This window comes from Aotus nancymaae, unplaced genomic scaffold (assembly GCF_030222135.1).
Source record: "Aotus nancymaae isolate 86718 unplaced genomic scaffold, 86718_ANA_hifiasm-v0.15.2.pri h1tg000016l, whole genome shotgun sequence".
Classification (NCBI taxonomy): Eukaryota; Metazoa; Chordata; class Mammalia; order Primates; family Aotidae; genus Aotus; species Aotus nancymaae.
Window position 1 is genome coordinate 58,370,356 of NW_026988428.1, and position 13,233 is coordinate 58,383,588.

Here is a 13,233-nt window from a genome sequence, read left to right on the forward strand (position 1 = left end):
CTGTATTCCTTAGGATAGGCAACTTCTTCTTAGTGCAGATCCTGCATAATTTCTTACTGTCTATAGTGGGTTGAATCTTGTCTCTCAGAAAGTAAGTCTGAGTCCTAACCTGATACACCTGGGAAGGTGACCATATTTGGAAATAGAGTCTTTACAAATGTGATGAGGGGATCTCATGATATAATTACCCTGGATTTAGGGTGGGATCCAAACCCGACGAGTAGTATCCTTACAATAAGAGAGAAGGAGATACGAAACACAGATACAGCTGCATGAGGACAGAGGCAGTGAGTTACTCAAGGACTGCTAGCCACCACCAGAAGCTGCAAGAGAGACGTGGAATGAGTAGTTTATGGCCTCTAGAAAAGACCAAGCCTGCTTGATTTCAGACTTCTGACCTCCAGAACTATGAGGAAATAAATTTCTGTTGTTTTCATCCACCCAACCTGTGGTAATTTGTTACAGCAACCTTAGGAAACTGAGACATCATCTATTATTTATCATCTATCAACTATATTTTTTATTTTATATAAAAGGAACAGTTCTTAAAAACCAATTATTTATAACCTCACAGATAATTTCTGCTCTAATTTATATTCTTTACTATTAAGGTGTCTTCCAAAATGTTATAGAAATAAATTGCTTCCCTATAATCCCAGCACTTTGGGAGGCCGAGATGGGCAGATCACTTGAGGTCAGGAGTTAGAAACCAGCCTGGCCAACATGGTGAAACCCCGTCTCTGTTAAAAATACAAAAAGTTAGCCAGGCATGGTGATGGGTGCCTGTAATCCCAGCTATTTGGGAGGCTAAGGCAGGAGAATCGCTTAAACCCAGGAGGCAGGGGTTGCAGTGAGCCAAGATCGTGCCACTGCACTCGAGCCTGGGCAACAGTAGTAAAACTTCGTCTCCCAAAAAAAAAAAGGAAATTGCTTCAATGAAGTGGAATATCATAGATTCATAACTTAATTTTGGTATCACTACTACCTTTTCCCATTGTCAGAGTGAAATAGAACTTTTTTAGTAAAATATTGATGAAGGTAATTTCTAATTAGAATTTGAGGAGACACTTTCCTTTTACCTGACTGGCTGTTCCTCAGTCTCCTTTGTTTCTTCTCTCTGACCTCTTAACATTAGAGAGCTACTGGGCTCAGTTGTTATACCTATTTTGTGCAGTATCTCTACTCACTTTGGTGATCTCACCCAGTCTCATGACTAAATACCACCTCTATGCTTGATGGCTCACGAATTCACAGTTCTAGCACAGACCTCTAATTCCAGATTCATGCAGCTGTGACTGTCAAAGAGACATTTCAGACTTAAGATGTCCAAAGCCAAACTCTAAATCTCCCAGAACCTCTCCATACTCTTTCCCATCCTTGCAGCTGCCAGGGCCAAAAACCTTGGTAACAACTTTGATTCTGCTTTCTCATATCATGCATCCTGTTCATCAGCAAATCCTTTTGTTGGCTCTTCCTTCCAAAAAGATCAAAATCCCACCATTTCTCTCCTCCACTGCTACCCCTGGTCAAAGCTACATTATGGTAGTGTTAAAGTATACAAATTAGATTCAACATAAATATCCTACAGTAGGGGAATAGTTAAGTATCAAAATTCACTTTAAAATACAGTTGATTACAGTCTATGGCTTGAAGACACTAGCAACAGGAAGAAAATATGTACCTAAATTTGCATGATAAAAAGCTTAATATAAATTACACATATAATTACAAATATATAAAAATCAGATACATAGGAGGAAATGTCCTGAAGCAAATAACATCAGTATTCCAGCTGTCTTGTTTGCATTAGCCAGTTTCTGTTGCCTATAATCAAGCATTTTGTAGCTCCCATTATATAGTTGTAATTTATTCATCAATTTTCCCAATTGATGGATATTTAGTTTGCAAAGTTTAACACAAAATAATGCTGCAGTAAACATCCATATACATGCCTTTATTTACTATAATTTCTAGCATATAAATTCCCAAAAGTTTGTTGGGTCATGTTTGTTCTTTTTTAAATGAAAAAATAAATATATATTGTTAAAAATCTAGCATACTAAAAAATTTACAATTCAGAGTAAGTAAACCTCTTGCTACAACTTCTGTCTTCCCAGAAGTCATTCTAAGTTTCTTGTGAATCAGAAAACCTGTTAACCAAAAAAAGTGACTAAGGCAAGTGTCTTAAATCAGTAGAGGTTTATTGAGCCAAAGTTTAAAGACATGCCAGGGAAAAAAATGCAAGTAACATGAGCATCTGTGACCTGAGCTTTCCAAAGAGGTTTTGGAAACTCATTATTTGGTGGGGAGAGCAAGGAGGGAAAAGGGAGAGGGGTAGGCAGTGAGGCAAATGATTACATTCTTGTGAGGCTCTGGTTAACGCTCAGTAAATCTGTTTCACATAATATAAGGTAAACTTTGAAAAAAGGGAATAAAGACTCAATTATGCATCCATCTTAGGGTAGGCAGAAGAGTGGTTGATCTTGTCTCATCCTTATTCTGTACCTGGGAAAATAAGCTTGTTAATGGCACTGTCAATGTGAGATTTTAACAGAACTTGGTTTTAAGAGTTAAACTTAGGGTGCAGACCCAAGGTTACAATTGGCATGTGCTGGTTTTATAGCTCTCCACAATGAGAAGGGGAGGCCTTGAGGCTTCTGTTAATACTCCCCCACCTACATGGAACATAACTTGGGTTTGGCTACTCCTACTCAACCTCCAAGTTTCAGCTGGGATGTCACTTCCTCAAGGACTCCTTCCCTGGCATCCCACTTTCTACCCCCACCCCATTATACATTTTCATTGAATATTATACATCTTGTGTAACTAGTTTGTTTCACTTATTATACTCCAGTCCCAGACAACAAAGACCATGCCTGTGTTTTCCATCTTCCCAATGCTCAAGGCAATGCCTGGCATACAGGAACTCAACAAATATTTACTGAATGAGCGAATGTGAGATCTAAGTCAAAGCCTATCATTATATTACAATTTTTTTTTTCTTTTTTTTGAGGCAGTGTCTCGCTTTCTTGCCCAGGCTGGAGTGCAATGGTGCAATCTTGGCTCACTGCAACCTCTGTTGTCCCTGCTTCAAGTGATTCTGCCACCTCAGCCTCCCAAGTAGCTGTGATTACAGGTGTGCCTATCACATCCGGCTAATTTTTTTTGTATTTTTTTAGTAGAGAAGGGTTCCACAATGTTGGCCAGGCTGGTCTTGAACTCCTGACCTCAAGTCATCTGCCTGTCTCGGCCTCCCAAAGTGCTGGGATTCCAGGCGTGAGCCACCTTAAGTTTTTTTTCTAATCTTAAGCTTGATCCAGACCTGCCAACCTCCCCAGTGTAATGATTACACAGTAGTCCCTGGGTAAGTCCAGAGTTCCCACTAACTTAAGCCCCTCTTTGTGTCCATTTCATCAAGAGTGGTCCTTGCAAATACAATGGCCAAACTGCCAAGAGCCATTTCAATCAATCAACAATCAGGGTAAAAAGGCTTGCAAAGGATTCTTTGGTAGAGCTGCCGTATCAAAATACCACGGACTGAATGGCTTAAACAGAAATAACATTTCTCACAGTTCTGGAGAACTGTGATCAAGGTGCCAGCAGGGATGGTTTCCTCTACTTGCAGATGGCTGCCCTCTTGCTGCTCTGTGCATGGTCTTTCCTCTGTGAGCGAATGCGCCTGGTGTTTCTGTGTCCTGATCTCCCCTTCTTACAAATACACTAGTCAGACTGGATTAGGGCCCACCCTAATCGTCTCAGTTTAATTTGAAACCTCTTTAAAGGCCCCATCTCCAAATAAGGTCATGTTCTGAGGTACCCCGTCTCCAAATAAGGTCATGTTCTGAGGTACCAGGTGTTAGGAATTCAACATATAAATTTGTTGGGGGGCACAGTTTAGTTCATCAGAAAACCATAGGTAGCAGCCCTCCCAACAAGGTCTGGGGTGCAATGATGTATGTGCCCCAGGGTGAGGCCCTGTTCTCAGGGAATTAGAGCCAAGAACTCTGGGTTTGAATAATGTCACAAGTACATCACCTAGGAGTGAACTTCAGACCAAGTTTGAACAGATGCTGCTGTGGAGAAATGGATATTGGAAATTTATGTACCAATCATTTGAAATAAATGGTCCATAACTTCAGAGAATTAACTTGGAAAAACATGCTTTCACTGTGTAAAATTAATTTTCAAAAAGAACAATCAGCAATATTTTTATTAGAAACATTCTATCAATTCATCAGCAGAAGAAAATAAAAAGTAACCTGGTGCTTTACATCTTCGTCGTGACAAGTGTAAAGCACATTTGGATAGGGAGTCGGGCATCCCAGTTTTGGTCTGAGCTGTGTTATTTGATAACTCTCTGACTTCATATCATTAACTTCTTAAGAATTTCCTCAGGTATTAAATAGAGGTTAGTGAACATGATCTCTAAAGTCTTTTGAAGGTTTAATATTCTAGCAATTTCTTTGTTAGAATTAGTTTTCTATTTCACCTGCTACAGAAAACTCAACTGGCCCGTGGTACAATATAGCTAGTATGGTTGGCAGTCTGGTAGCTAGCCTATAACAGATTAATCCGAACTTTCTCAAAACATTTTAAAGAACAGTTCAACAGAGTTTCCTGTTAATTACTACTTTTGTTTAGTTTGATACACGTGAAGTGCTAATAACACCAATTTAATCCTTTTTTTAATGCACTGCCCCAGATTTCTTCATTTCCTGTTAATTATCCTTGTGATTTTTTTTTTTCTGAGTTGAGTCTCACTCTGTCCCCCAGGCTGGAGTGCAGTGGTGTGATCTTGCTCACTGCAACCTCTACCTTCCAGGTTCAAGCAATTCTCCTGCCTCAGCCTCCTGAGTAGCTGGGATTACAGGCATGCACCACCATGCCTGGCTAATTTTTGTATTTTTAGTAGAGACAGGTTTCACCATGTTGGCCATGCTGGTCTCGAACTCCTGACCTCAGGTGATCCGCCCGCCTCGGCCTCCCAAAGTGCTGGGCTTACAGGTGTGAGCCACTGTCCCTGGCTATCTGTGACTTTTAAAAATGAAGAACTATATTATTTGCCCATATTAAATAACTTTTTTATAGCTGTGAAACTGTCCTCTTGTGTCTTGTTGCTATAGTACAAATATCTGAAAAATTTTATAAAAATTAGGCTTTTTAGCATTTTTTTCAAAATAGGGATTTATTATAAAAACTATACAAACTGACTTTTTATCTTTCACAAGTTATGAAAAATTTTAAACAATCTGTATCCTCCCTCCAAAATAGTGTTTTCTGCCTTTACAGGCTTCACTGGCAGTGCATTCAGATGGTATAGAAAATAACTCACAAACATTCCATATAACTTTGTCCCTACAGTAAATCATTTTTAAAAACTTCATCAAGTTTCTGTGTTACTGAAATTAGTTATAGACAGACAGCAAGGATTACAGAATAAACAGTAAATAGTCACCTGCACTGAATTTTTCAAAGCAAAAATCGTGTATTTTGTATGTTGTTTTATCCTGCTTCAAACACTTAAAGCAAAAGTTAAATATTTTTCCAGTTACCTGAAACTTCAAAAATCTATTGTACTTTGAAAAACTTTAAAAAGCAGCATCATTTAAATAGTGGTTAACTCACAAATGTGTATGAACAACATTCACCAACCCTAATTCCACTCAGGCCTGCAGAGTCACCAGCTCAGTGCTCTGAAAGCTGGGGAGAAAGCCCCTGAGTAGTAAGCACACAACCCAGGGTGTTCAGGTGCTTTCTTGTGGTGAAACAAGGGTGTCAAAACTGAGGGGACTCTCCAATGAAAAGCAGCTCCACTAAACACCGGAATCCTTTTTGACTCCATCCTCATCACTTTAAAACATAGGTGGTACAAAGGCTTCATACAGAAAAGAAATTATTGAAAACTGTATTTTACACTAATACTAACACAGCTAATTGAGCAGAAAGAACTAAGAAGTACAAATTTTTCGAAGGTTTTCTTCTTAATGGCAATGTAGACTTTTTTTTTCTTTTGAGCTAGAGTCTCGCTCTGTTGCCCAGGCTGGAGTACAGTGGCGCAATCTCGGCTCACTGCAACCTCCACCTCCTGGGTTCAAATGATTCTCCTGCCTCAGCCTCCCGAGTAGCTGGGATTACAGGCAACCACCACCATACCTGGCTAATTTTCATATTTTTAGTAGAGACAGGGTTTCATTATGTTGGCCAGGCTGTTCTCAAACTCCTGACCTTCCTTCTGCCTTGGCCTCCCCAAGTGCTGGGATTACCGGTGTGAGCCACTGTGCCCAGCCAGCAATATAGATTAAGGTGGGGTTATTTCCTAAAAACAAGCATAATCTATATGTCATCTAATGCAGTTTAAATTAAAGATCACCTGTTGACGCTATTTTAAAAGGCCTTGAAGGAAAAAGGGGGCCATTATTTTGAATATAAATAAATCATCCTTATAAAATTCTATTATCTATATAAATTGGCCTATTTTCAAATAATTTAGCTATTTCAATTACCATTTTAAGCAATAAAAGGCAAAAACAAAGGGAACCTACTGAATTGTACACTTAAAAATGAATAAGGTAAATTTTATGTGTATTTTATCACAATTTGAGAATTTTTTTTTTTTTTTTTTTTTTTTTTGAGACGGAGTTTCGCTCTTGTTTCCCAGGCTGGAGCGCAATGGCGCGATCTCGGCTCACCGCAATCTCCGCCTCCTGGATTCAGGCAATTCTCCTGCCTCAGCCTCCTGAGTAGCTGGGATTACAGGCACGCGCCACCGTGCCCAGCTAATTTTTTGTATTAGTAGAGACGGGGTTTCACCATGTTGACCAGGATGGTCTCGATCTCTTGACCTCGTGATCCACCCGCCTCGGCCTCCCAAAGTGCTGGGATTACAGGCTTGAGCCACCGCGCCCGGCCGAGAATTTTTTTAAATACCGAAAAAAACCAGGTTAACTTTTAGATAATGTGTAATACTAAGAAGGACATACAACTAAGTAATCAAACTGCTTTTAGTAAGAAAATAAGTTGCTCTTTTTTTTTTTTTTTTGAGACAGGGTCTCTGTCACCCAAGCTGGAGTGCAGAGACACAATCATGGCTCACTATAGCCTCAAACTTCAGGGCTCAAGGGATCCTCCCATCTCAGTCTCCTTGGGAGCTGGGAGTAGGCATGTGCTACCATGCCCGGCTAATATTTTAATTTCTTTTTGTAGAGATGGGGTCTTGTCATGTTGCCCATGTTAGTCTCAAACTCCTGGGCTCAAATGATCTTCCCACCTCCTCCCACCTTGGCCTCCCAGTATTGGGATTACAGGCATGAGCCACCATGCCTGGCCTGCTTCTCATTTTGTATTCCAAAATTCAAAGGCCCAAGTACCAAATCCCTAAATTTCCAAACACTGTCGCAAATAAAGACTCAGTACAACACTAAAATAAACTACCTCCCCAAGATTAGATAGATTCAGGTGAGAGACTTGTTTTAAGGGGTTATAAAAAGAAACACCAGGGCTCTGCAGGAGAATCAGTTTTTAATTTTTTTAAATGTATCTATTTAATGGAATAAGTTGATCATAGATTTGTAAACCAAAAGGTAATTTCTCAAATATTTGGAAATAAAGAAAAGCTTCCCTACCATAACTTTTTGGTCATCTTTCTCATTCTCTTAGAATAATCCTAATCCCCTAGTATACCCTTACCATATATCCATAAGGGCACCATAATATTATGCAAAGCACAGATATATATGCCTGATCTTTTATTAGACTTGCACCAGAGATTGGTGAAGCACTTCGGGCATGAACGCCAAAGCTGAGGCACACTGACAAACCCCCTGGGAATCTACAGAAGCAGGGGCGTTCTCTCTCCAGCTGGCTGCTCCTTCTGGAAGAGCTCTTTGATCTGAGTTAATCGGCCATAGAGCCTCTCTCTCAAAGGAGGAATGTGGTAGCTAGGGTCCAGAATATTTGTCACTCGGCGCTCTCTCTCTTGCTTCCATAACTTATATGGATGGGGAGGGAAGAATGGTCGTCCTCTCTCTCTTCGAATCTGTAACGTAATTCCACTTACAGCCAGCATGCCCCATACTGCCAGGATAATAAAGTCTAAAAAAACAGTAGAAAAGTAGTTTGAACTCTAGTATTTTAAAATCTAACATAATAACACAACTCTCATGGACTAAATCTGTATCTTCCTTTCTAATAGTAGACTATCTGGTAAGTTAGCCCAAACACGTATGTAGTTCCTCACTTACAAACCAAGGAATCAGTGGGGAAGCCACAGTCTTATTTTTGAAACTAGGAATTTTCTATTACAAGCATTTGAAAGTCCAGACAGATTACAAAAGAATCAGTTGTTTGGATCCTTGGCCTTACAACATTATGTAACGAGTACTCACAGTTGTTTGTGTGTTTTTCAGAGGGGGTTCAGGGAGGAAGGCAGTGATCTAGTTATACTTCACATATGTACATCATGGAACATCAGATGCCACCATGCTCATTTCTTTCCCATTCCACTCTGTATAGGACCCTATTGCACTCACAGAGTAGGTACAGGAATGCATGGAAAGATTCAACCAATCGTACTCAGCTTCTAGTAAAAGGCTTGGCAAAACACTGTCTGGTACTGAGAAGTTGGGAGAGTTTTAAGGTTTTCGAGGATTTCAAGGTCTCTACCTTCAACCTCTTATCCAAAGGGAAAGCTCTGGATAGTAGAAGGAAAGATCTGCTATAAAATAAAATCATAACAATCACAATTGTCATATATCTTCAATTCTAAGACATGCTTTTTCACTCTCCATATTTTAACATTTCTGAAGTCAACATATCTTAGAATCTGTGAACATTTCATGTAGTAGTCATTTTTTCTTCAGAAAATTTATAGAAAATTGAATGGATAGAATCCTACAAGTGAGGGAAACTACAGGCTTACTAATTAAAAACTTGCAACTAGCAAATTGCATGCTTCATTAAAGGAGGGAAACAAGGGAATAACTTAAAATTAAATCAGGTTGTCATTCTCATCCCTCATTCCATCCCCACCCGTAAGTGTCAAATGTATTTACTGTTAGCATTTTTCTCCCCACTGAGAATGACTAGGTAAACCTAAATAATCTTGGAAATTTCTTAGTGAAATTCATCTAGTAGATTTTTATCTTCATCTTAAAATTTTAAATGCCTTATTCCCATGATCCTAAGTTATCATAATGGAGGATTATGACCTCACAGCACTGTATGCTGTGTTTCCTTCTTTTGTCCCAGCTGACTTTCTTTAAATCTAGTTCCCAAGTGTTCTGGTTAGCATAGGTGTGTCAAGACTCCTACTGTGTGACTTTCTTTAAATCTAGTTCCCAAGTGTTCTGGTTAGCATAGGTGTGTCAAGACTCCTACTGTGTGACTTTCTTTAAATCTAGTTCCCAAGTGTTCTGGTTAGCATAGGTGTGTCAAGACTCCTACTGTGTGACTTTCTTTAAATCTAGTTCCCAAGTGTTCTGGTTAGCATAGGTGTGTCAAGACTCCTACTGTGCTGTCACACTGGTTTTTGGATTTAAGAGTCTTACCATTAGTTTGAAAAGGCACATTTGTGAAAGCTCTGCAGAAATCCTTGTTGAGTGCTCTCTTGAGTACATTCAAAGTGATGTAGGAAAGGCTTGTGGACAAGTAACTGTCAACGGCTAAAACCACCGAATAGGAGCCAATGACTCCACAAGTCAGTATGTTCAGCTGTGGAAGAGTGGAAGAGTTTAGGCAACATCCCTGGTAAAACAAAAGTCGTTTCTAACTCTCCACTGGCTTCAATGACAGGCATGAAAAGGGACCAGACCCACTCTGAGAGCTGAACAGAAGTTCCCTGGAAAGATAAACTGAAAACAACCTTCAACATCCATTATGAGTTGTTAAAACACATTTCAGCTTGTCCACATACTATGGAAATATCTTCCCTATGAAGGAACTTCAACAATAAACCTAATTAGATGAAGAACAATTCTTGTGACGCCAGCTGCAACTAATGACCCATCGGGTTGGTGTACTAGAGTAAGCACTACCTTCTCCGCTCCTACTGTTAAAAGCATATTCCATTTGGTGGAAGAAAAAAAAAACCACCATGTGATAATCATAAATAGAACTTCTTTGCTTTCATAGTAACAAGGCTATTTAGAAGCAGTCATCTGATACAGATAACACAGTCCTCCCCAGTGAATAAAACATGCAAAATGATGAAATAAGTGATCAGCTGAACACACAGGATAACATAATGAATAAATCTAACTTTTGATGAGATACTTACTATTCTTAGGCAGCTCATGAAAACTACTGGAATGAGGATAGCTATGCAAGAGAAAGTGACCCAGAATACACCATCGTCGTGAAAAATCTTTAGGTTTCCTGAAAAAGCAAAAAGAAACTAAGAGTAAACAACAGCTTTACCAAGTTAGATTTCATTTCTTGGAACATCCAAACACACATATACATCAAAGGCTTAAAGTAACAACCAGGAAATATGTTGGCAACTAGAAATGAATTCTGATTTTCTTCATTTAACTGTCAATCTTCTTTGAAGGATGTGTTCTAGAAAGTGGGTGGGTGAGGGGATCAAGCAGGTAAACGCTCTGCATTTATTAACAGAATAATTCAGAAGAGACTAGAATAGTCCAAGCTCTTCCATTCACTAGCTCTGTGACCTTGAGCCTCAGTTTCCTAACCCTCAAAATGAGATTGAATTACATTATCTCCAAGCTCTAAATCACCCCTTTTAGTGCTACATTTCTGACTTCATGATTTTGTACTGCAAAATAAAAAATACAAACAAAAGGCACTCGAAGCTAAGCCATGAACCCACTGTAAACAGCAAATCCACTTAACAGATTTTTACCGTCAAAGCATGTCCTACATGCCACTGCACACTGTGACATGTGATTTCCTCATGTATCAGGAAGGAGGAACCAACCAACCATCTGCTCTTCCCAAACCCTTCTCTGCTGCTGGACTTGAAAATGCTGCACAAATTAGGCTGACCCAGAACAAATATATGAGAATTCCTCTTTATAAGTTAAGTTTAAAAAGCAAGAATAACCTGACTGCTGTTTAATACTGACACTGGCACCACCATTCAGTCCATAAGACCTACATATTCCAGGTCAGAGTGGGAATCTCTAGGTTACAGGATTGGACCTTGAAACTCCATATTCTCTGAAGCCAACAGCAACATGCCATTGAGGTGAACTTACAAATTATATTCTCTAGTTTAACTATATTAACCTTCACAAAATATATATGTGGCCTTATTTTTAAATAAAAGGCTTTCAAGAAATCGAGGGATTGAAAATAGTTATGATGCATGCATGTGAAGAATGGACTCTTTCAGAGTATAAGCTCATTGCTACCCACATAAAGTAGAAACTAGTAACCTAATCAGATCAGAGAGGTCAGCCAAATATTTTTCAAATGTTAATGCTTAAAAATATGGGTAGGCCTCTTGGCTGGGTGCAGTGGCTCACGTCTGTAATCCCCACCCTTTGGAAGGCCAAGGTGGACGGATCACTGGAGGTCAGGAGTTTGAGACTAGCCTGACCAACATGAAGAAAGCCAGTCTCTACTAAAAAATATAAAAGTTAGCCAAGCGGGGTGGTATGTGCCTGTAATCCTAGCTGCTCAGGAGGCTGAGGCAGGAGAATCACTTGAACTCTGGAGGCGGAGGTTGCAGTGAACCAAGATTGCACCACTGCACTCCAGCCTGGGAGACACAGTGAGACTTCGTCTCAGAAAAAAATACATATGTGTATGTGTGTGTATGTGTGTAAATATATGTATATATGTATGTGTGTATATATATCTCTCTCTAGAGAGAGAGAGAGGCCAGGTGCAGTGGCTCAAGCCTGTAATCCCAACACTTTAGGAGGCCAAGGTGGGAGAACTGCCTGAGCCCAGTTTGAGACCACCCAAGGCAACATAGCGATTCTGTCTCTACTAAAAATAAAAAAATTAGCAGGCATGGTAGCACACACCTGTAGTTCCAGCTACTTGGGAGGCTGAGGTAGGAGAGTGGCTCGAACCTTGGAGTTAGAGGTTGCAGTGAGCTGTGACAGTGCCACTGCAGTCCAGCATGGGTCACAGAAAGAGACCCTGTCTCTAAAAAATAAAAACATACGTTTGGACCCACTAGCATTGTGATGATCACCCTGACTGTCCTTGAGCTATGAGATAGTACATAAATAAACATATATAAAGGGCATATGCTAAAATTATTTTTACCAATAGGAATAGTATGTCAACAAGTTTAGAGACAACCTGCTCTAGGCTACTTTTATGAAGATGAAAATTAAGAGACCTCTTTATTTCTATTTTCTCATTCCTCACATCTATCCTATGAGATAGTTTCAGAGATGGTGGAACAAAGTTTCAATACCTTGTCCAAGGTTATAAGCTAGTAAGGGAACTAGTGACAGAGCCAGAATGCATATAGAGGGTTTTCTTTCTCACTTTACAATTTATGCTCATTCTACTCATGAAAAGCACATTAATTACTAGAAATTCTAACCTATCATTCCTGTATGCTCTAAGCATTAACAAAAGGGGGGAAGCCCAGTAAGTGGTATTTGGTTTTTGTGGTTTTTTTGTTTTTGAGACAGGGTCTTGTTCAGTCACCCAGGCTGGAGTGCAGTGGCACCATCATAGCTCACTTCAGCCTCAACCTCCCAGGCTCAGGTGATCTTCTGGCCTCAGCCTCCCAGAGTAGCTGAGACCACAGGCATGCACTACCACACCTGGCTAATTTTTTTATTTTTAGTAGAGATCGGGAATCACTATGTTGCCCAAGCTGTCTCAAACTCCTGATCTCAAGCAATCCTCCCAGTTGGTCTCCCAAAGTACTGGGATTATAGGCATGAGCCACCATGCCCAGCCATTAAGTAGTAGTTTATTTAGCACTTCTAGGATAGAGCCTTGAATCTGTATTTTCAAAAACATCCCCATGTGAATCTGTCATTTAGCCAAGCCTAAACAACACTGCTTTTTATCAGACTGTCCAGATAAAAGGCTACCTGTAGCAGGGCCAGGAGGAATCTGCTTGGCTCCAGGTTTGCTAAAGTCAGAACAAAGGGCCTTGGATAGACAGTAAACACAGGTTGTCAATTCTCTGTGGTCTTAGAAAAAAAAGTCTATGGAATATTATGCAGCCATCAAAAACGATGAGTTTGTGTCCTTTGTAGGCACATGGATAAACCTGGAAACCATCATTCTCAGCAAACT

General features: G+C 39.8%; 2 protein-coding genes across 5 annotated transcripts in view; one reads left to right on the forward strand and one right to left on the reverse strand.

Annotated features, from left to right (window-relative positions):
* FGFR1OP2 (FGFR1 oncogene partner 2) overlaps positions 1 to 13,233 on the forward strand; it is an 86,191-nt gene that overhangs the window by 29,590 nt on the left and 43,368 nt on the right. The window contains exon 8 of one of the 3 annotated variants that reach the window (XM_012457188.3): positions 9,790 to 11,300. The exons of 1 other annotated variant lie outside the window; for it this stretch is intronic. The gene's annotated coding sequence lies outside the window, so the exon portion shown is untranslated. Of the gene's footprint in view, positions 1 to 199; positions 446 to 9,789; positions 11,301 to 13,233 lie in introns of those variants that run through there. One more of the 3 variants, XM_012457187.3, reaches the window with a different exon arrangement.
* TM7SF3 (transmembrane 7 superfamily member 3) overlaps positions 7,502 to 13,233 on the reverse strand; it is a 41,662-nt gene continuing 35,930 nt past the window's right edge. For both annotated transcript variants that reach the window (XM_012457184.2, XM_012457183.2), the window contains 3 exons: positions 10,274 to 10,371; positions 9,546 to 9,708; positions 7,502 to 8,091 (listed from right to left, as the gene is read on the reverse strand). In XM_012457184.2, the coding sequence (XP_012312607.1) occupies positions 7,829 to 8,091; positions 9,546 to 9,708; positions 10,274 to 10,371 (524 nt within the window). In that variant the 3' untranslated portion in view covers positions 7,502 to 7,828. The remainder of the gene's footprint in view (positions 8,092 to 9,545; positions 9,709 to 10,273; positions 10,372 to 13,233) is intronic.